At 38.1% G+C, this 23,948-nt stretch overlaps 1 protein-coding gene across 1 annotated transcript; it reads right to left on the bottom strand.

The window, feature by feature from the left end:
* Positions 1-8,861: 8,861 nt before the first annotated feature.
* On the bottom strand, positions 8,862-11,971 carry LOC122037739 (disease resistance protein RPM1-like). Its single transcript, XM_042597182.1, has 2 exons — positions 11,668-11,971; positions 8,862-11,502 (listed from the first exon to the last, which is right to left on the bottom strand). The coding sequence occupies exons 1-2, from the start codon at positions 11,902-11,904 to the stop codon at positions 8,935-8,937; spliced, it is 2,805 nt and encodes a 934-aa protein (XP_042453116.1). The 5' UTR covers positions 11,905-11,971; the 3' UTR covers positions 8,862-8,934.
* Between the last annotated feature and the right edge of the window lie 11,977 nt (positions 11,972-23,948).

Consider the following 23,948-nt stretch of genomic DNA (forward strand, 5'->3'; position numbering starts at 1 on the left):
GAAGGGAGTGCCTACACTGCATCTAGTTATGGCTGCACAGGATTATGCAATAGAGCTTGTCAAAATCCAAATCATAGCATGATAAAGTTATTTTCAACACAACCATTTTGGGTTAGCTATAAATATATCATCAAGCAAATCACAAAGCAGTAAATCTCGGAGCAAAGGAGATCACAACCTAAATTCTGCATATTCTCGGCACAAAACAAGATCATGCACTAGCACACGAAAATCCAGGAAACATCACAAGATGAAATCTCGGAACTATCCTACTGCAGGTGAGTAGCGACTTACCTTGCTCCTTGAACTCACAACCGAAAAGAGGGAGGCTCTAGGGTTCGCGGAAGGCTTGAGATCTCGGCCCTACTTCATGCTCACGACTCCTCCTCAACGAGAAGAGCTTAAGGTGGAGAAACCCTTCGGAGAACCTTGGCCGGCCGCCGGAGACACCGGATTGCTCGCTGCGTCTTCGCTGAGAAAAGCCGCGCCGTCGAACTCGAGAGAAGGGAAGAGGGATCGAGAGAAATAAATCCTCTCTTAACTTAACCTCTTTTTATAACCTAGGGTTATTCTTAAGTTCGGTTATTGCTTAACTAATTTTGTTTCCTATTCTAAACAGAACCGATTGCTAGCACACTTGGTCAGCGCGTGCGTGGGTTAAGGTTTGGCTTGTGGGTTCGAATCCTGCCTATAACCAATTTTTTATCTATTAATTCTTGTTATTAACTTCTGCTCATTAAATAAGATTCTTCCTTTATTTAATCAAGCAACAATTGCTAGCCCAGTTGGTTGATCCGGTTTTGCTCGGGTCCGAGCTCTTGGGTTCAAAACCCGACTTCAACATATTCTTTTCCCTTTTTTTTCTACCTTTTCCTCTTGGTAAAAATATCAAACGAACTCCAAAATTTTCATAAAAATACTCTAAAAATTTCTAAAAATCTCTAGAATTTTTTTAAAGCATTTCTATATTTTAATAAGGTCTTTTAGGACTCCAAATCATGAAATTTGGGGTGTTACAATTCTCCCTCCCTTATAAAAAGTTCGTCCTCGAACTTAGAATAATTCTGGACATTTCTATCTCATGCTGTCTTCACATTTCCAACTAACTTCCTAGTGGCACTACTCTGTTTCTTAGTCTCTTAACTTCTTTGTCCACTATCTATGTAGATCTGCTCTCATAGCTAAGATCCTCTTAGATCTGCACTGACTGAGGCTGAACCACTTGGCTAGGTCACCTTGTCTAAATTCTATAAATTCTTCCTCACTATACTTTCTAAATATACCTGACTTAATCCTGAGTCTTGACTTTAAACTTATACAAGCAAGTACTTCTAAACATTTCTCTATATATAAGAAATAGCAAAAACTAAAACTTCTATCTTACTAAAGCACATATAAGTAGATACTCTATACTGCAATAATAAAGAAAGCATAAAAGAAAAACTTAAATACTTTCTTACTTGAAGACGACAAGGCTGATGCTGATGTGTGTGATGCTGGAGAATGAAAACTGCTCTGATACCAACTGTAACGACCACCCTTCTTACTACTACTCTCTCTAAGGATGACCGTTACTTAACTACTAACTCTACTTAACCGGTATGATAAAAAATCACATGGAAACCCTACCGAAAAATTTCGGCAGAGTCTCCCTTGTACCGGTGACCTTAAACTGACATACATAACATAATATACACAGCCACAGGCGGCTGGAACACATATCAAACACAAAAATGAATAACATCACCACGCAGTTTAATGAAATCAAATCATGCAAGTAATGAATAGCGGAAACAAGATACACATATAATTAACTAACAGCGGAAGACTAAATGACTCATTTAATACATTCTTTATAAATGGCAATCTTAATAAATTCCTAAACTAAGTCCCAAGGCTTCCATAGTCCTGGCATCACACACCATCCGCGCCACCTTGTCGCCTTCCTTTCTATATCTTTTCCTTCCTGTATCTGCAGTAAGAGGAAGTGTAGTCTATAAGCAAAATTTGCTTAGTAAGCGCTATCTAACTCACAAAATCTCGATATGCATGAGGAGATACTGAAATCTAAAACTGAATGCTCAAAAGGAAATCTACTCATGCTCATCTACTAGTAAAAGAAACATACTAAAAGACTAAGCATGTAAAGCAAAGCTATACAATCATGCTAGCATAAAGAAAGCTAAACTTACTGAATTCTAAACACCTTCTGAATCTTATTCCACTTGTTTAAAGACTTATTCTTTAATACTTTATACTTATGTAAAACTTTCAAAAACTTATACTTATAATACTTCAAAATAATAATCAACTTCTTCTTGGGCCCAGCCATCTTATGCGCGTTCCCTAATAGGTTGGGGTAGCGAGCCACCAATCCTAAAAGAGCAGACCTCGGTCTACCAGGGCCAAGACCTCGGAATTGGACACCTGAATTTGTTTAACGACAAGCTCTTGGATGTCGGGTACTAGCCTCTTCTTAAAAGTAAAATACTTTTTTAGCTTATTTACTTCTTCTTTAAATGCCTTGGCATTTTAATAGACACCTTGTGTGCCAAAAATCCCTAAAGTCTCGACTTTGGGATCTTCTTAAGGCCTCGGCCTTTTCTTTCTTTTCTTTATCTTTCTTATACTTTTCTTTATCTTTCTTATACTTTTCTTAAACTCTTAAAAAGAATATAGGCATACTACAACAGAATTAAATCAAAGGAAAGAAAATCTGCCTTCTATAAGCATGCTATATCAGAGACAAATCAAAAGAAAGCATATCTAACTTCTTCAAACATACTACAACGGATTTAAAATCAAGGAATACAAAATCTGAAATCTTTAGGCATGCTACAGCAGAAATAAATCAAAGAAGAAAAATCTGCATTCTTAAAAGAAACTGCATACACTTAGGGAGTGGATGTTCATGCTTGTTAAAGTAGCGAAGTAACTAAAACTGCAATGCTACTAACAGGGCTGATCATGTATAAGAAATAGCACCAAAACTGAACTATAAAAATGCTGAACTGCATAATAACTAAACCTATATGAACTACTACTATGGCTGCATTCAGAGAAACAAAATGCTACAACATAGCTATTCAACACAAAGAAATCTGTTAAAGCTTGATACCCTTGTAAAACTTATACTTTTATAGAGCAGTAGAGATCTTAAAACATGTTACAACATGATCTATACCAGTTTACTAAACCGTAAGCTCAAACCGGAAACTAAATCCACATAATGAAACATAAATCTAAATCTGAACAAAGTAGTAGGGTAATAAGAAAAAACTAAGGGATGTTCAACTGAAATCTAAATCTGCAGATTGAAGCTGAAGCTTAACAATGTTTCAAATACCATTGTCTTAACAAAGTTTCTTCAGAAAACTTATCTAGTGAAGGGAGTGCCTACACTGCATCTAGTTATGGCTGCACAGGATTATGCAATAGAGCTTGTCAAAATCCAAATCATAGCATGATAAAGTTATTTTCAACACAACCATTTTGGGTTAGCTATAAATATATCATCAAGCAAATCACAAAGCAGTAAATCTCGGAGCAAAGGAGATCACAACCTAAATTCTGCATATTCTCGGCACAAAACAAGATCATGCACTAGCACACGAAAATCCAGGAAACATCACAAGATGAAATCTCGGAACTATCCTACTGCAGGTGAGTAGCGACTTACCTTGCTCCTTGAACTCACAACCGAAAAGAGGGAGGCTCTAGGGTTCGCGGAAGGCTTGAGATCTCGGCCCTACTTCATGCTCACGACTCCTCCTCAACGAGAAGAGCTTAAGGTGGAGAAACCCTTCGGAGAACCTTGGCCGGCCGCCGGAGACACCGGATTGCTCGCTGCGTCTTCGCTGAGAAAAGCCGCGCCGTCGAACTCGAGAGAAGGGAAGAGGGATCGAGAGAAATAAATCCTCTCTTAACTTAACCTCTTTTTATAACCTAGGGTTATTCTTAAGTTCGGTTATTGCTTAACTAATTTTGTTTCCTATTCTAAACAGAACCGATTGCTAGCACACTTGGTCAGCGCGTGCGTGGGTTAAAGTTTGGCTTGTGGGTTCGAATCCTGCCTATAACCAATTTTTTATCTATTAATTCTTGTTATTAACTTCTGCTCATTAAATAAGATTCTTCCTTTATTTAATCAAGCAACAATTGCTAGCCCAGTTGGTTGATCCGGTTTTGCTCGGGTCCGAGCTCTTGGGTTCAAAACCCGACTTCAACATATTCTTTTTCCTTTTTTTTCTACCTTTTCCTCTTGGTAAAAATATCAAACGAACTCCAAAAATTTCATAAAAATACTCTAAAAATTTCTAAAAATCTCTAGAATTTTTTTAAAGCATTTCTATATTTTAATAAGGTCTTTTAGGACTCCAAATCATGAAATTTGGGGTGTTACAGACACATTCCCGGTTGAGGGAACTATAGGTGTCGGTCCAACTTAGGTCCATTTGGAAAACCTAAGTTGAGACATTGACTAGATCCTGGTCTCGAGAAGACAGGGTTTAATTACTACTCCTATCTTATTATATTTTGCTAACTTTGTTTTGAGGATAAATATATTTCTGTTCCTCAGGACTAACACTTTTTTTGCAGGAAAGATTATTGGAGAAAAGAATGTCTGGGCACCTAGAAGGGATCTGGGTGCCCGGAGCTGGTCCGGGCGCTCAGACTAGCCTCGCCCGGGCGGCTTGGTCAGGCACCCGGGAGGTCCAGGTGCCCGAAGTTGGTCTAGGCACTCTGATCAAAAATTTTATCTTGAAGCTGAGTTGGAGCTTGATGACTGGCCGAACACACATCAATAGTCTAAGCGCCCAAAGGGGGTCCGGGTGCCTGAAGGTGGATAAACTTGACGGATCAAGTTTCGACAAGAGATCGCCACGCCAATAATGGTCCAAGCGCCGAGAGGGGTTCCATGCATCTGAAATAGGCCTATATAAAGGCCTTCGACCAACAACTTCAGAACAACAACTGCTACAACTTTCGTTCCTACGTGCTACTCCAAAAAAAGCTCCTACCACGCTATAACTCTCCACCAACAATCGGGCATCAAGCTTTACTTAGTTTTCTCTATTGTCAGTAACCTTTCATTATAGTTCTTGTACTTCATTATTATAACTATTCGAACTATTAGTGATTGCCCAATAAAAGCACTCAATGAGTGCAGACCTTGGAGTAGGAATCGTCGAAGGCTCTGAACCAAGTAAAAAATTACTTGTGTTAGCGTGTGTTTTTCTTTTCTTTATTCCACTGCATAACTTATTTTAAATCGTTATTTTCAATGAACGATATTTACCCTCTTCTAGCATCTCTATGATCCAATAAGTGGTATCAGAGCAGATACCGCTATGAATTGGTGCAACCACTAATCAAACAATGGGATGATTTTTCAAACTTACTTTTAATATTTCTTTTTCGGTTTTGAGTTTTTTGATATAATCCAAATTGGTATAACTACCTCTTTGAAAAAAAAAATTATTGCAAAATACTCTAAATTGGTGCAACACCAATTGAGTTTTAATACTTTAATTATCTTCCACACTACTTATCCCAAGATCAAGTCTTGGCAATATTTCTAAGTTTTTCTTTCAGAAAGTAATGGTCCACCGTTCGTCCCCCCCCCCCCCCCCCCCCCCAACCTCTTCAATGGGGATGACTTTCTGTATTTAAAGAAGTAGATGGAGGTGTATCTGAAGACCGATATCAATCAATGATTCACCATCCGACGAAGATACAGAGTGTCAGTGGACGAAGCAACAAAAGTACTCATTAACCCATAAATATGAAATCCAGAAGACAAGAAAAAAACTCAGATCGACTAGAAGGCAACAAACACAATCCAGTGTGGACTTACTAAGGAAAAACTTAACCGCGTCGGCCCATTCGAGAATGCCAAGGAGCTCTGAGACAAATTGATCGAATTGCACAAAGGCACAAGTGATGCAAAGTTAACAAAGAATGACTTATTATTAAATAATGTGTATAACATTAAAATATAGGATGGAGAAACTGTTGGAGATCTTATCGCCGACTAGAAGAGGAGTTGAATAGACGTTGACCCTAAATGATTGCTTCTTTCTACAATGTTAGTGCACAAGCGGAAATACAAACAAAGCAAGTAGAAAGTTAAACTAAAGACAAGAATAAGAAAGCAAACCACTACACGTTGTTTAACGTGGTTCGGAGATTAAGGTTTCTACTCCATGGCTGTCCGTAAGGTGGATGATCCCTATCCGTCAGTGGATTATCCCCTTGCAAACTCCAGCTACTCAAGCAACTCCTTCTGGGCGGAGAAACCTTACCACAACACCAACCAAGTACATTAAGTAAGAATAAAGTATGTGGATATCTACACAAGGCAATTAAGTAAGAATGGGAAAAAGTTTCAGTACAGGTAAAAAAGAAATCACACAAGAATTTGTTGGTAGAGAATATAAAATACACCAGATGTAAATTATTATCAAAAGATAAATGCATCTATTTTATTCAAACCTCCAAAAAATAGAACAAGTCAAACACATTATACTGGCCATTTGGTTCTGATGAGGATCTCTATTAAAATGGTAATTAACATGAATCAAGCAATTGTGAAGCCCAAGGTTTTTCTCTTCTTCTAGAATCTACAAGAAGAATACCCAATCGATCATAAGATACCATTAAAACACAATATTTGACACAAAATCGCACAAGTTTACCTTGAAAAGGATAGGTCTCCTAACAGAGACAATAAGATACCAACGGTTTTGGTATAAAACCATTATCTTTTAAGTATTGTTGAATAAGGATTTTCTTATAGTGAGTGTTGAACGCATACCGTAGATTGGCAAAGTGGGCAGATCGGTCGAGCGAGTCATGAGGCAGAGCCGACATGTGGCAAAGCTGGCAGATCAGTCGAGCAGGGCCAAAGTCCAAGTGGCTAAGAAGTCGAGTGGTGGGGAAGGCCGAACGGGCGAAGCGGCCGACCGAACAGTGTAGTTGAGCGAGCAGAGCAGTATAACAGACCGATTAGGCTGAATGGCCGACCAGTAGAATAACCGATTGGGTAGTGCGGTCGAGCAGGCAGATCAGCCGAGTGGGTAGAGAGGCCGACCGAGTGAGCAATCGAGCGAATGAGTGGTCGAGCGAATGAAGAGGCTGAGCTAACGAAGAGGTTGAGCGATTCAGCAGTCGAGCGAGCATGCGGCCGGACAGGCATGCAGCCGAGAGGACGAAGAGACTGAGTGAGTGAACGGCTGAGCGAATGTGCGGCCAGACGGGCGTGCAGCCGAGCAGACGAAGAGGCCGAGGCCTGAGACGGACGCAATTTCCTTGATACAGATTCACCCCACCTCCGGCTGTACTTCGAGGTTTTCTCAGGTCATCTGTTTCCTAAGATACAATGGTTAACCGTGATGTGCACCAAGCACTTGTGGTCACGACGAACTAAGAGGTACCCAACTGCTACCACGGGTAATCTATCGATCAAGGGATGCACGACAGAGGAGGAGGGGAATGAAGGTGGAGAGCTTCTATTTGTGTGTATTTTGCTTGTGATCGTAGTTATTCATTGAATAGTGAAACGCCGAGTGAGCTCAGACCAATAGGCAACATTAATGATCGATTAATGATCATTATTCGCCGAGTAGTGGAACGCCCACGTTTCATTTGGCTGTTTATATTCTGCATTAATTCTTAATTCAATGCATCCATTATGCACTTAAATAAATAGTAAAAAGATTTATGTGGTAAAATGTTAGTTGTTTCACTTGGACAAATTTTACCCTGATCGGTTTGGGATTTGGCGCCCACAGGTAGCACTGGTGATCACGACGAACTAAGAGGTTCGACTACTACCACGAGTAATCCGTCGAGCAAGAGATGCATCACAGAGGAGGAGGGGAATGAAGGTGGAGAGCTTCTGTTTGTATGTATTTTGCTTGTGATCGTAGTTATTCTTTGAGTAGTGAAACGCCGAGTGAGCTCAGACCAATAGGCAATATTAATGATCGATTAATGATCATTATTCGCCGAGTAGTGAAACACCCACGTTTCATTCAGCTGTTTACATTATGTATTAATTCATAATTTAATATATCCGTTACACACTTAAATAAACAATAAAAAGATGTATGTGACAAAATGTTAGTTGTTCTAGTTGAACAACTTGTAACCCAACCGGTTTGACATTCGATGCATACAGGTCGTGTTTTGCACACAAGTCAACTTAGAGATACACCCCACCCCCTGCACATCTGTGCGTGAAAGAGAAACTCTTCCCGTGTATTTGTTCACATCATCAATACATATAAATCAACATGAACCAACTAATATATCTCGAAACTCCCAATATACATTAAAATCTCATTCATAATAGAACTTTATATCTCTTCTATCTTTTCTCCATTCACATTTATCCAACATGAGAAACCTAGAGAGTACTTGAATTCATGATAAGCATTGTTTGAAATGTTGATTTTAATCATTTGGACGTCGACGTAGTAATGTGATTAATTAGATATTAGTTTTTAGTTTGTTGATTTTTTTAAATCTTGGACACATTTTTTAATGAAATATTAGATAATTAGAGGAAAATAAATTTTCATGCCTTAAGAAAATTTTATTGTGAAATAGGCAAAAAATGATTATAAATCCAGAATCTTACAAATTGATGGATCAGATATCAACCTAAATAATTATTTAATTTAGAACTAATTCTCTTATTAGTATGCAACGTAAATAATTTCTTATTTTATAGTTTGATAGATAAAAGTCAATAGAGCGTCTATTTTTTTAAAAAAAAATCATGAACAAGTAATTCAATTATTGACTTTATAATATTACAAAATATATACATAGTACAAGACTCAATAAATATTTTCTTTCAAATTCTGGCTGATTCCCTTTAGGGCTATTTTATACATGAACAAATATATAAAAAAAAAAAAACATATTTTAATTGCTTATTGAATCAACAACAACATTTCGAGTACCTCCAATTCTTTGTAGGACTTCGTTGTCATCGTCATTTCTTAATTTTTCCACTAGCTCCTCAGGTAGGGCACATAGTTCGAGACTTTGGAGATTGGTGAGAAACTCGATACCAGGAGGGATCATTCTTAATTCTCCAAGACTACTCATTATTAGCTTAACTAAATTTGGCATGGCACCTTCCTCTATCACAATGTTATTTAAGTTCCTCAAAGTCTCCAAGTAAAGCACCTTAAGATTAAGGAACCAACCTGTTCTAAAGTGCAGTTTTTGTCCGTCATATGAATCTTCCCACAATGTTAACTCCACTAGTTTATGCAATTGTCCGAGTGAAGGAAGTGGATCTTCGATTAAATGTGACGACATCAGTTGCACATATGTGAGTTCTTCACAAGAGCAAATAAATTTAGGCATTTTCCCTTCAAATAATCTACCCGACAATGTCAACTTCTGAAGTGGAGGAGGTGGAGAATTTAATATTTCAAAGTTGAGCTGTTCTTCACTCCTTGCAGACAAGCATAAACTATGAAGTTTAGCCAGCTTAGTCAATGAGGTGCAAAGCTGAGGACAATGGGCATATTCCACCTCTGTAACTTCCAATGTTCGGAGCTCTTTCATGTCTTCCAATTGTTGTACAAGGTTCTTGTTTGCTTTAACTTGTCTGAGGGTTTGTAGGTTCTTCCACTGCCCTGCCCCTTTGAGAGTTGGAACACATCCAACTACAGTTGATCCCCCAAATTCAATTTCACCTTCAAACATAAGTAGGTGACGAAGTTGCTTCAATTGTGTCACACCACGTGGGAGCTTCACTATATTGGAACCACGGAGGTCAAGTGTTTCCAAACTCTGGAACTTTTGGATATTGTTGGGAAGTTTTTCCACTTTTGTACCCCTCAAACCCAAATAGTGAAGGTTAAACAAGGCTGAAATTTCATTTGGTAAGTTGGAGATTGGAGTTCCTTCCAGCTCCAACACCCTCAACATTTTTAAACTAGTTAAGACTGCTCTTAGGGAATCTGAACTAGAATAGCAAGTTGATAACATAACCAAAGAGCGAAGTTGTGAAAGGCTCAGGCTCCTATCTAAATCAAGGGATTCATCATTTGTTTGGATGGAAAGGCGGCGAGTTTGAAAGTCCAAACCTGATTGTGAACCATCAAGAATCATGCTAAATTTTGCCTTTCTAGATATTGCTAGTGTTACCTCTCTTACAACGTCATGCAATTTGAAAGTCTGAAGTCTCCCAAATGCATTTCTGTTAACCACCTGAAGCATGGACCGATCCACAAGTTCAGCAAGATAGCCTTCAGCCTCCTCTTCCATTGATCTGTTTTTGCTCTTTGCCTCCACAAATCCTTCAGCTACCCACAATCGGATTAGTTTCTTCCGGTTTATTAGATAATCTTCAGGGAAGATGCTACAATATACAAAACAATTCTTTAAATAGTAAGGCAAATCATTGAAGCTCAGGTTGAGAATACTCTTCACTTTATCTAGCGCAGGGTTGTTTTCAAACTCCCATTGAAGGTTATCATAGACTTTCTTCCATTCAGTTTGACTCTTTTCCTTGAATGATAATAAACTGCCAATTGCTACAATAGCTAATGGTGAGCCTTGACATTTGTTCAAAATCCTACCGATGTAATCCTCAAGCTCTTTTGGACAATCTTTATTGTTCTCTCTTCGAAATGCCTTCTTGCAAAACAAAGTCCATGCATCTTTCTCATTAAGTTGTTGCAGCTTCATGATATGTTCATCACTTGCTATCCTTGCTACTTCATGCATTCTAGTGGTAATAATTAGTCTACTTCCATTGTTGCTATCAATAAAAGCACGACTAATATGATTACACAAGTCTACATGCCAAACATCATCTAACACAATTATATATCTCTTTAGTTGCAAACTTTCTTTGATGATGTCAAATAACTCTAATCGTTGCATGGTAGTGATACCATTTGGGACAAGATCCTCTTTTCCCTTGAAGATTTCCTTGATCATTATTCTTAGGAGTTCTTCCAGTACACTATAAGTTTGTGAGACTGTAACCCATACCTGACAATCAAAGTGACTCTTCACGGTATTATTGCGATAGACATTTGCAACGAGTGTAGTTTTCCCATGGCCACCCATTCCCCACACCGCAATTGCTGTCATCTTCCTGCAAGTATCAGCATTAGTCAACCACGAAAGCAACTTAGATTTGTTCACTTCTATCCCCACTAAATCATCTTCATCATTTAACATGGGTGAATAAGCCCGATAATGATGTGTGTCTCTTTCTGAATTCTTCACTCCATCCTCATTGCCACTTATTGTTATACCAAATCGATCTCTCCTGCTTGAAAGTTCAGAAAGATCTTTCTCCATCTTTTCTAACCGAGAATCAATACCACGCCAAGCCTTAGCAAGATTGAAACAAAGGTCAGATGGTGCCATGAGATAATTCTTCCATGTCATTTCCCGTTGTCTTCCAACCAGATAAAGGTATTCATCGATGATGTCTTCTATCTCGAAGGCGACCTTCCTCACCTAATACACAATTCATGAAAAATTTAATTTGGTGTTTATTTTTATGGCACCAATTGTTTGATTGAATTCCTCAAAAAGCAAGTATAATAAACAAAAAGAATATTGAGAACTAATGCATGCATTGAGGAATAAAAGTGATCATAGAAGTAAAGGAAATGGTGTCACCTGTTCGATCCAAGCCTCGAGTGGTTTGTTAGTAGCAGCAATAGTGAACCAATTAGAACCTTCGAGGAAAGCCTTCATCACTATGAACTCGTCGGTGATTCGTCTCACTCTCGCGTGAATCTGATCTAACGGTGGAGTTGTGTGCTGCAGCAGTATCTGAGAGCATCTGCTCTGCGCTTGGTTGAATGCGACTTGGGCGAGCTTGTTGATCAGCAAGGAGATGAAAGCAGCCTCCATATCTAGAGATAGCTATCTGCCTTTGCCAATCTCAACTCCGACTGGTGTTTTGTTCGTTGCAGTTTGTGTTCTTAATTTTGTGGCTAGCATCAGTTGAGCATTTATAAGCTTACCTATAATTAATAAATAAATAAATAAATAAATGAATAATTAACAAGTGAAGTCGTATTATTTTAATACAATAAGTCAATCTAAATAATACACCGACATCCGCAATAAGTAGCTTGCATTACTAAGAGAGAGGAAGCACATGCACTCATGCACCTTGCCATGCACCCAAGAAGTCTGGCTAACAGCTGGGCCTCGTGGCCTCCACTCATGAACTTTTAATTGTAGCCCCCGACAGTTGCCCATGATGTATTATTATCATAAAATTCAAAAGATTGAATCTCTATTAATAGTTGGATCTCTATTCTTTTTATTCATATATATATATATATGTTCAACTAGAAACAGATTGATAGAGACATGGAATAAATAAATCATTTTTTATCATCATAATTAAATTTTTAATTATAATAAAATTGATTATATTTATTTTAGACTTATACGGTTTTTATACTTCATTTTTGAATTATATGAAAAAAAATAAATTATGAAATCAATTTATAATCAACTGTTAAATGATTACAAGATAAAATTAGAAGAAATTTTTTCCCAGATAACTCCTATCATTAGCTTGCAATTTGCTTATGAGCCCAATGGCCATGGACAAAATCAGGTATCAGCTTATCCGGGTTGTAACCCGGGGTCAGCTACCTGTTAAATTAATTTTACTTGTTTATTGTATTAATTTTAAATTTTCAAATGAAAAAATATTATATTTGGGAGGTTATTTGTAGTTCGGACAGGCTACACCGCCATTGCCGGTGGCCACCAGCTGGCCAAAAGGGAATGGCTGGTATTTTATTTTCTTACGAGTATGAACACAAATGCAAGCGTATTATATTAATACATTAATAAGCCAATTTAAATAAAATAAAAACTCTAGGTGAATTATTTCATTTGGTCAACTCGTGTTATTTTAATACAACAAGCTGGTTTTAAATAAAATAAAAACTAAGTGGTATAATTTTAGTCGGCAAGTCATATTATTTTAATAAAAAGCCAATTGTATTCTTTTATTTAGTCAAGTTGTATTAGCCAGCTATGGGAAAGATATTATATTTGAATAATTAAATTTGATTATGCCAGCTAATTAAGTTGAATCTTGGTCAATTTTACTTTTAAAAAAATACTATGATATATATATCTACACACACAGGAGAGTAAAGGAAAGAATTATTTTTGAGCTGTCCTTCCTCATTTATTTGAATACAATTTAAAAGAAGATTAATTTAATTGATTTCAAATAATTATTTTTATTTAATAATTTGACATATAAGAATCAAGAAATTAAAGAAAAAATAATAACAATTTGCACTAATTATTTAGATTTTTTTTAAGAAACGAGCCAATTAAATGAAAATCCTCAAGAGCGTATTAATGAGCTTAACTGATGATCAATCCAAATTTAACAAGGTATAATTTTTAATTCGGGATTTAAAATCAGAATATATCAAATTTCATACATACGTAATTTAAAAATCTACATATGTGGTGTCATGTCTCGAGAGAGTCCTTGCCAGAAGAAATTTCGACAGCATCTCCTCTGTACGGGTGATAATCTGAAACTTTACTACATCATCCAGATACCTCGGCCAACACGGCCGGAACATACATATAACATAAAAGTACAATAAGCAAGCATCCACGCAGTTAATAGTAAAAACTAAACAAATACAACGATAAGGAAAACCATCTCAAAAATCTTACTCAACTACACCCATAAAGTTCAAATCACGACGCAAATAAAATCAAACTCACCTCTTCTGCCGTCTGGACAGGCATGTAGCAGAACAAATTCAAATAAAATCCATCGACAAATAAAACAAAAACCATACAGTATCCAAGTGTCAAAACCAGAACAAGTCTACAACATCGTCTAGATATCATCATAAGAAAAACCAAAAGAACGAAACTGTAACAACCCAAATTTCCTTATCACGAGTTCTAAAAGTGCTTAGAAATGCTTTAGAAATATTTTAAAAATTTTTAGAAATTTTTTGATTATTTTTATGTAATTTTCGGATTTCGTTTGGTATTTTTACCAAAAGAAACAAAGTTGAGGCAAAAAGAGGTCACGCCGAGGATCGAACCGGAAACCTCTAGTTAAGCAAAGTCATAAATTGTTTTGGATGACCAAGAACCCAACAGGGTCGTGCTGATCAAATAACAGGCGAAAGTAAACTTAAGCGGTAGTAGATAACAGAAATATCTTAAGTATAAAGGGAAATAAGTTAAGAGAGAAGTTTAGGTTTTATTCTCTCGTGACTAAAACTTCTCCTTCCCTGATTTCATGTGGCGTCCTCTACTTGGGCGAAAACCAAAGAGGAAGCTAGGGCTTCTCTCCGGTGACCGGCCCAGGGTGATCTCCGAGAGCCTTCCACACCATCGTGATCACCTTGTCGAGGAGAACGCGTAGACGTGAAGAAGTTGCCGAAATTTGCAAGTCTCCAAAACCCTAGAAGCCGATTTTCGGTTGTAAGTCCAAGAACAAAGGTAAGTGTTTCTCACCTGCAGTAGGAGTAGCTCTCGGATCATTGTTTCCTTCTTTATTTTTGAAGCATGCTGTAAAGAGGGTTGCTTTTGAGCTTGCTACCGATAATCTCAAAGGAAACTAAATAAATTGTAAAGGTTAGGCATGCGGGTTAGATTCCTCAGCCTTGTAATTAGTATTTCAGATTTTGATTTAGATTTTTCTGTTTGTGACCTTAATGGGCATGATCGGTTCATATAGAGCCTTGCAGTTTTCGGTCTTATTGCCAGGCAATGAGCATGAAATAGTTTAGGGGGTTTTTCGTTTTTCAGAAAATGACTTTTCCGCATTTTTCGTTTTCTTAGAAAACGCTCTCACATTTTCTTAAAAATGAATGTGGAAAACGCAAACCAAACGCGTTTTCCATTTTCTCAGAAAATGAAAATAGAAAACAGCTTAGAAAACGCAAACCAAACGCCCCCTTAGATTTTTAGCAGGTGGTCTTAGTTTCGTTGTTACTGTGGCGAACAGAAATGACATATATGTATGTAGCATCTCAGTTTTAGGTTTGCCCTTACTGCTTGGTTTTGGTTTGTGTTATGTAATGAATATGAACAACCCTTGTGAGCTTACTGTTTAATTTCCGAGGCATTCTTTTATTAGAAGTATTAACAAGTAACAAGTATTTTACTTGAAAAGGCTAGTACCCGACTTCCGAGGTTGTCGTTAAACAAATCCAGGTGACCGGTTCCGAGGTCTCGGCCCTGGTAAGACCAAGGTCTTCACCCTCGTTGGACTGGTGGTTCACCACCCCAGTCTCTATTAGGGAGCGCGGTTTGGTAATACGCCTGGGCCCAAGAGGAAATTATCATTATTTTGAAGTATAAAAGTATAAGCTTTGAACAAATGAAACAAGCTTTACATAGTTTCTTTTTAATTCCAGCAGGCTTTAGCACGAACAGAGGAGCTTACTGTTAGTTTTTGTTGGTGCAAGCTGCACCAGAATCAAACCTGAGTTTTGATGTTGTCAAAGGTTCAAGTTAAGTCTTGTTATGATCTAACAAGTTGACTGAGTGTGCAGGATGTTTACTCAACCGGGAAAGCCCAAGCTGGAGGCTAGGCAGAAAAGTCTTAGCAGATTGTGGAACCCAGGTGCAAATCCAAGCAGGTCAAGGGGACCCAATGCTTGGTGGTATGATCGAGAGGTCTGGAGGGCCGAAGATCGAAGGAAAGTCCTGGGGAGCCAATCAAGGCTAAGTGAAAAGTCCAAACTAGATCTGGAAGATCAGAGTTTGGCAGGTGGGTTGAGGTAAACAAACTGGAGGAGCGACAGTGAGGTCGGGTTCCCGAAGGGAACAACCTTAGGTCGCTGATCCAACTGAAGAAACCGGGAAGGTTTCCAAGTTGAGATCAAGACAGTTCTACTGTCTATATTACTCATGCATTATATTACTGTGCTAACACTTGTTTTGCAGGAATATTGTTTAAACTCTGTTTTGCAGATTCGGCCTGATCGGTCGACCGAACAGGAGGATTGGTCGACTGAACTAGCTTAACTCAGACCAAAGATTAGTTCAGATCAAACTGAGTCCAAGTCAGATCAAAGCTTGATCGGTCGACCAAACCGTAATATCGGTCGACCGAACCATGATGACTCAGCCTAGCCAGTTCATCAGCACCGATCAGCAGCAAAGGAAAGAAGGGCTGATCGGTCGACCAAACTCAGGGATAGGTCGACCGATCCAATCAAAATTAATTGCACCATTAATGAAGATTTCTGCAGATTTCGACGAACAGCGAAATTGACTGTTCGGTCGATCGAAAAAGGGGTTCGATCGACCGAACCATTAAAGATCAGTAAATGCAAAAGATCGAGCCAGCTTCGGACTTCAGCCAGAATGGAAGGGAGCAGGTTCGGTCGACCGAACAGAGGGATCGGTCGACCGAACGTCCAAAATTCTTATAAAACATGCTCGAAGCCAGAAGCGTGAACACAACTTTCTGATAAAAAATTCCTGCTCTGTTAACAGCTCATCTTCATCAGCTCAGCAAGCTACTGCATCCTAAAGTGCCAACCTAAGCTCCATCTACAATTTCGTTATCGGTATATTTTAATTAAAGCTTGCATTGTAATTTCTTTTAAAGCAAGATAGTAGTGTGTTACTATCTTGCTCCATTGTACGATTCACTTCTTTCCGAGAATTTCGGAAAGAAGGATTATAGTGCCTTGCTCACCGGTGCGGTCAAGGACCGCGAGCCTTCGAGTAGGAGTCGAGCTAGACTCCGAACGAAGTAAATAACCGTGTCTCATTTATTATTTCCGCTGCACGACTTTGATATAAAAGAAAAGAAATAGTTTTTAAAAGGAGCGATATTAACCCCCCCCCCCTATCGCTTCAAACGATCTATCAGTTTTGTGGTGCTATGCATTAAACATGAACAGCCTTAGTTCGGGAGTGTTCAGTTCGACCAAGGTGGAGGAGAGGGAGAGAAGAAAGAGCTTGAGGAAGAAGATGGAAGTTACTCAACAAAATGAAACTCTCACAATTACATTAAGTGGCCGGTCACTTCAAAAGAAGAGGTTATATACCTCCATGGGATATCAAGAGTCACAACTCTTGATCTCGCTCCCTCATGAGGTGGCACACACATGTGCTAACCTTGATGATGTGGAACATCATCATTGGCCCACTTAATGCCAACTCACAAATGAGGTGGCAATGGTCAAGTCAAACTTGACCTTTCATCTTCTTCTCAAGTCAAGTCAAACTTGACCACTTCTCTCCCATGGTTGATTAAATCTAACCATTGGTTCAAGCCAATTTTAATTTAATGAATCTCTATTCATTGAATTAAATTGGCTCAATAAGTCTAAGTCCAAATTAGACTCATTTAACACATGAACCAAATTGAGTCCAACTCAATTAGTTTACTTTGGATTACTTCTTAATCCAATTTGGTTCATCACATGAACCTAATCCTTTAGGTTCAGCAAATGAACATAATCTCCATCTAATTTCCCTTTGATTGTGACCCTATAGGTTCTTATAACATTGGCAATACTCCTAAATCCATTTAGAAGCATAAGTAATGAGCGGTATCTAGGAACACATCATTACTACCCAAGTTATAAGAATGTTGAGATCCAACATCACCTTGTGACTACTAATTGTGACTCTTCACAATATATGACAAGTGTCCTTCTATCCTTGACATCTAGATTGATCAAATTGAGGCATAGACCGTGTCATCCTCTAATCAATCTAAATCTTGAATCCCAAGTAGACTCACTCAATCAAATGAGCTCAACTTCTCATATTGACTCATTTGGGCATGGACATGCACTTAGTGGTCTCACTCTATCAAGAATATCGATGTCTCTCCCGTCATATAGGAGGGATAGATCTCATCTACATCACTCACATCCCTCCACATAATTTGTTACATACCCAGTAATCGCCTTTATAGTCCACCCAGTTACGGGTGACGTTTGACGAAGCCAAAGTATGTAACTCCTTATGTAGGGAACCATGGTGACTTCAGGTCTAAGAACTAATAGTCATACTAATAGCCACATAAGAAAGTATATGACACTCATATAATGATCCATGATACTTTCTCATGGCAGGTCATTCAGTATACATTCTCCAATGCATACCCATGTGTCAACTTGATATCTTCATATCCATGACTTGTGAGATCAAGTCATCGAGTTGACCTACATGCTAGTCTCGTCGCATTAACATTGTCCCTGAATGTTAATACTTGACTAGGAATGATTAGGAGTAGTGCTCCCTATATCATCTTGTTGGTTGCTACTCGGAAAACCTAATGGTTCCACTGTACAAAAATTTTGTACAAAGGTCTGAACCTTTTCCTAGCTACCATGTGTTCTTTTAAATTAAACTTGGATCGCATGCGGAACTTAACACGTTTGATCCAAAGTTTAATCTATTTGTTCTTTTAAGTTTAGACTCGAATCTCCTGCGGAAGTTAACACGTTCGATCCAAATCACCTAAGTTATTAATTTCATTAAATATTAGTTTCCAAAATCGGCTTCCAGTACTGACGTGGCGAGGCACATGGCCTTCTTGGATATGGGAGCAACCACCACCGACTAGACAAAGCCTTTTAAGGAAAAAACTAATATTTAATTTCCTTAAATAACTTTAGGTCAACCGAAAAGAACAATCAAATCACAAGGGAAAAAAAAAACAAATAACACAATATCGAAAACAAATTCGAAATACTAGAATCGTATGCCTCTTGTATTTGGTATTATTTCCAAAAATAACTAGTATGATGCGGAAAGGAAAAATACTAGTTATACCTTTTTAGAAAGACCTCTTGATCTTCTACCGTATTCCCTTTCTAACCTCGGACGTTGTGTGGGCAACGATCTTCCGAGATGAGAACCACCTTTCCACCTTCCTTCTTTCTTCTAGATTTCGGCCACAATAAATTTCTTCAAGAATGAAGAATTTCGGCCACCACCAATGCTCCAAGGGATGCTAGAGACGAGACTTGCTTTCTCTCCTTCTTCTCCTTCCTTGATCCGGCCACAAACAAGAGCTCCACCAAGAAGATAGGTTTCGGCCAACAAGAGGAGAGGAGAGAAATAGGGTCGGCCACCAAAACCAAGGAAGAGAGGGAGGAAAAGAATAAAAGTTGTTTTTTTTTTCATGAAGGCTCCTCTACCTCCTCTTTTATAATCCTTGGTCTTGGCAAATAAGGAAATTTAAATAAAAACTTCCTTAATTCTTTTGCCATGAAAAGGAAAAATTTATTTAATTAAAAATAATTTTTCTTCTCATTACTATAATGGCCGGCCACACCAAATCTCCAAGCAAATAAAAATTTTAAACACAAATTAAAACTTCCTTATTTGCTTCCTGAAATTTTATAAAAAATTTCTCCAATAATTTTATCCCTTCATGATTGGTTAAAAGGAAATTTTATAAATTAAATCTTTCTATAAACATGTGGATAATTTCCGGAAAGTTATCTCTAAAAATTAAAATCTCCTTTCAATCAACAAATAAGAAAATATATCAAATCTTTTCTTAATCTTTTGTAGAAACTAATAAAAGAGAATTATTAATTTTTTAAACTTTCTTTTAAATCATGAACATGGTTAAAAGGAAAGTTTTTACCAAAATTAAAATCAACCTTTTAATCTACAAATAAGGAAAGAGATTTAGCTCTTCTCTTAATCTTTTGTAAAATCTTATAAAAGGAAAGATTTAAATTTTTAAACTCTCTTTTAAATCATGTTATCCACATAAGAAAAATTTTAAAAAATAAAAATCCTTTTATTTTAATTTGGGCTGACCACACCAAGCTTGAACCCAAGCTAGGGCCGGCCACCTTGAAGCACCTATGAACCAAACTTTGGCCGGCCCTAGCTTGGTCTCCAAGCTAGCTTGGCCGGCCCCTATGGGATGGGTAAGAAGGTGGGTATAGTATTCTATAATTAAGAGGCTACGATAGGGACCGAGAGGAGGAATTGATTTTGGTCTCCCAATAAAATTAAGCATCCCGTGTTCGCCCCGAACACACAACTTAATTTTATCAATAATAATTCATTCCACTAGAGAACTATTATTGAACTACCGCACCAATCCCAAATTACATTTTGGGCTCTTTCTTATTATGAGTGTGTTAGTCTCCCTGTGTTTAAGATAACAAATGTCCACTAATTAAGTAAGTTACTGACAACTCACTTAATTAATATATAGCTCCAAGAGTAGTACCACTCAACTTCATCGTCATGTCGGACTAAGTCCACCTGTAGGGTTTAACATGACAATCCTTATGAGCTCCTCTTGGGGACATTCTCAACCTAGATTACTAGGACACAGTTTCCTTCTATAATCAACAACACACACTATAAGTGATATCATTTTCCAACTTATCGGGCTTATTAATTTATCGAACTAAATCTCACCCATTGATAAATTAAAGAAATAAATATCAAATATATGTGATTGTTATTATATTAGGATTAAGAGCACACACTTCCATAATAACTGAGGTCTTTGTTCCTTTATAAAGTCAGTATAAAAGAAACGACCTCTAATGGTCCTACTCAATATACTCTAAGTGTACTAGTGTAATTATATAGTTAAGATAAACTACTACCTAATTACACTACGACCTTCCAATGGTTTGTTCCTTTCCATCTTGGTCGTGAGCTACTGTTTATAATTTATAAGGAACTGATAACATGATCTTCTGTGTGTGACACCACACACCATGTTATCTACAATATAAATTAATTGAACTACTACATTCCATGTTATCTACAATATAAATTAATTGAACTACTACATTTATCATAAATATAGACATTTAACCAATGTGATTCTTATTTCTAGATAAATGTTTATACCAAAAGCTAGACTTTTAGTATACATCCTAACACATCTCACTATCGATTCAACCAATCGATTGATATAGGTAAGAACCTTCTACTCAAGGACGCTATTATACTTAGTTATTTGGCACCAATACAAGTAAGCATAATAACCATAAACAAATGTCTTTATATATATAAGAATATGATACAACGAGTTCATACAACAATCATCAAATGATTGGCTCTAAGGCTCTAACTAACAATCTCCCACTAGCACTAGTGTCAATCAGTATAGGCTCTAAGGCCCAATGACCTAGTGTGACCATCATGCTTTCTCTGTGCCAAAGCCTTGGTCAAGGGATCTGCGATGTTAGCCTCAGTGGGTACTCTGCAAATCTTCACATCTCCTCTATCGATGATCTCTCGAATGAGATGGAAGCGTCGTAGTATGTGTTTAGTCCGCTGGTGTGAGCGAGGTTCCTTAGCCTGTGCTATTGCTCCATTGTTGTCACAATAGAGTTGTATGGGATCAGCTATGCTAGGAACCACCCCAAGCTCAATAATGAACTTACGGATCCGAACTGCTTCCTTTGCTGCTTCTGATGCAGCAATATACTCGGCCTCTGTTGTAGAATCAGCAACTGTGTCCTGCTTCGAACTCTTCTAGCTCACAACACCACCATTTATGCAAAACACGAACCCCGACTATGATCAATAATCATCCTGATCAGTTTAGAAGCTAGCATCACTGTAACCCTTTACAGCTAGCTTATCATCGCCTCCATATATCAAGAAATATTCTTTAGTCCTTCTCAAGTACTTAAGAATATTCTTGACTACTATCCAGTGACTTTCACCTGGATCTGACTGGTATCTGCTCGTCATGCTCAAAGCATACGAGACATCAGGACGAGTACATAGCATGGCGTACATGATAGATCCTATGGCTGAAACATAAGGGATCTGATTCATGCGGTCTCTCTCCTGGGACCTTGAGTCTTCGAAAGACTCACACCATGTGACATTGGCAGAAATCCCTTCTTGGAGTTCTGCATGACAAACCGAAGTAGTACCTTGTCAATGTATGTACTTTGACTTAGGCCAAGCAATCTCTTAGATCTATCTCTATAGATCTGTATGCCTAGAATGCGAGATGCTTCACCTAAGTCCTTCATTGAGAAACAAGTCCCTAGCCAAGTCTTGATAGACTGCAGTAAAGGAATGTCTTTCCCAATGAGTAGTATGTCATCAACATACAATATAAGGAAGACAATTGTGTTCCCTACAACCTTCTTGTAGACACAAGGTTCATCTTCATTCTTGATGAAACCAAACTGTTTGATTGCATCATCGAATCGAAGATTCTAGCTCTGAGAAGCTTGCTTTAGTCCATAAATGGACCTATGCAGCTTGCATACTCTGCCAGTATGCTGTGGATCTACAAAACTCTCAGGTTATGTCATGTACACATCCTCGAGCAGGTTTCCATTCAGAAATGCGGTTTTGACATCCATCTGCCAGATCTCATAATCGTGGTACGCTGCAATAGCAAGCATGATCCGAATAGACTTAAACATCGCTACTGGAGAAAAAGTTTCATCACAGTCAATACCATGAATTTGCTTGAAACCTTTAGCTACCAAGCGACCCTTATAAATAAGTCCATCCATGTCAATCTTTCTCTTAAAGACCCACTTACGCCCAATGGGTTTGACCCCTTCAGGTGGATCAACCGAAGTCCATACTTGGTTAGTGTACATGGATTACATCTCAGATCTCATGGCCTCTAGCCATTTCTCAAAATCTGGTCTCATCACAGCTTCCTGATAGGAGGTAGACTCATCCTCAATGAGCACAACGTCATCATGGCCAAACAAGATAAATGAGTATCTCTCAGGCTGACGACGTACCCTATCAGATCTGCGAAGAGGTAGGTCTACTTGAACTGGTTGTGGTTCCTCAACTCCTTGTGGAACAACATCATCCACAACACTTTGTGGTTCCAGTTCAACTTCCATCGAGGCTTCTGTGCTATGGTTCACATCTTGAACTTCTTCAAGATCAAACGTACTCCCACTAGTCTTTCTAGAAACAAAATCTCTTTCTAAAAATACTCCAGTCTTAGCCACAACTATCTTGTGTTGACTGGGAATGTAGAAGTAATATCCCTTCGTTTCCTTGGGATATCCAATAAAATAACACTTGTCGGATTTAGGTCCTAGTTTGTCCGAGACTTGACGTCTAACGTAAGCCTCACAACCCCAAATCCTCATAAAAGACACCTGGACATCTCTCCCAGTTCATATCCTATATGGTGTCTTTATTACAGCCTTAGATGGAACTCGGTTGAGAATGAAGGCTGCTGTGTCTAGAGCATAGCCCTAAAGATACATAAGAAGATCTGTGTGACTCATCATAGACCGTACCATATCTAATAAGGTACGATTACTCCTTTCGGATACACCATTCCACTATGGTGTTCCAGGAGGAGTGAGTTGGGATAGGATCCCACACTTAACTAGATAGTCACGAAACTCATGGCTAAGGTATTCTCCACCTCGATCTGATCGAAGTATCTTAATACTCTTAACAAGCTGGTTTTGTACTTCATTCTTGAATTCTTTGAACTTTTCAAAGGATTCTGACTTATGTGTCATTAGGTGCACATAACCATATCTACTGAAGTCATCAATAAATGTAATGAAGTACCTATAACCACCTCTAGCAGTGACATTGAAAGGACAACATACATCACTATGTATAAGACCTAACAAGTTAGTCGCTCTCTCACTGTGTCTACTAAAGGGAGTCTTGGTCATCTTGCCTAGAAGGCATGACTCGCATGTCTCATATGATTCAAAATCAAATGAGTCCAGCAAATCATCTTTATGGAGCTGGGATAAGCGTTTGTCATTTATATGACCTAAGCGACAGTGCCAGAGATAGGTTACGTTCATGTCATTTGACTTGAACCTCTAGGTACTTATGTTATAGATAGGGTTCTCAAGGTCTAGAATATAGAGTCCGTTCATCAGAGGTGCACTACAATAGAACATATTATTTAAATAAACTGAACAACATTTGTTCTTTATTATAAATGAAAAGCC

The sequence above is a fragment of the Zingiber officinale genome, unplaced genomic scaffold, assembly GCF_018446385.1.
Source record: "Zingiber officinale cultivar Zhangliang unplaced genomic scaffold, Zo_v1.1 ctg73, whole genome shotgun sequence".
Lineage (NCBI taxonomy): Eukaryota > Viridiplantae > Streptophyta > Magnoliopsida > Zingiberales > Zingiberaceae > Zingiber > Zingiber officinale.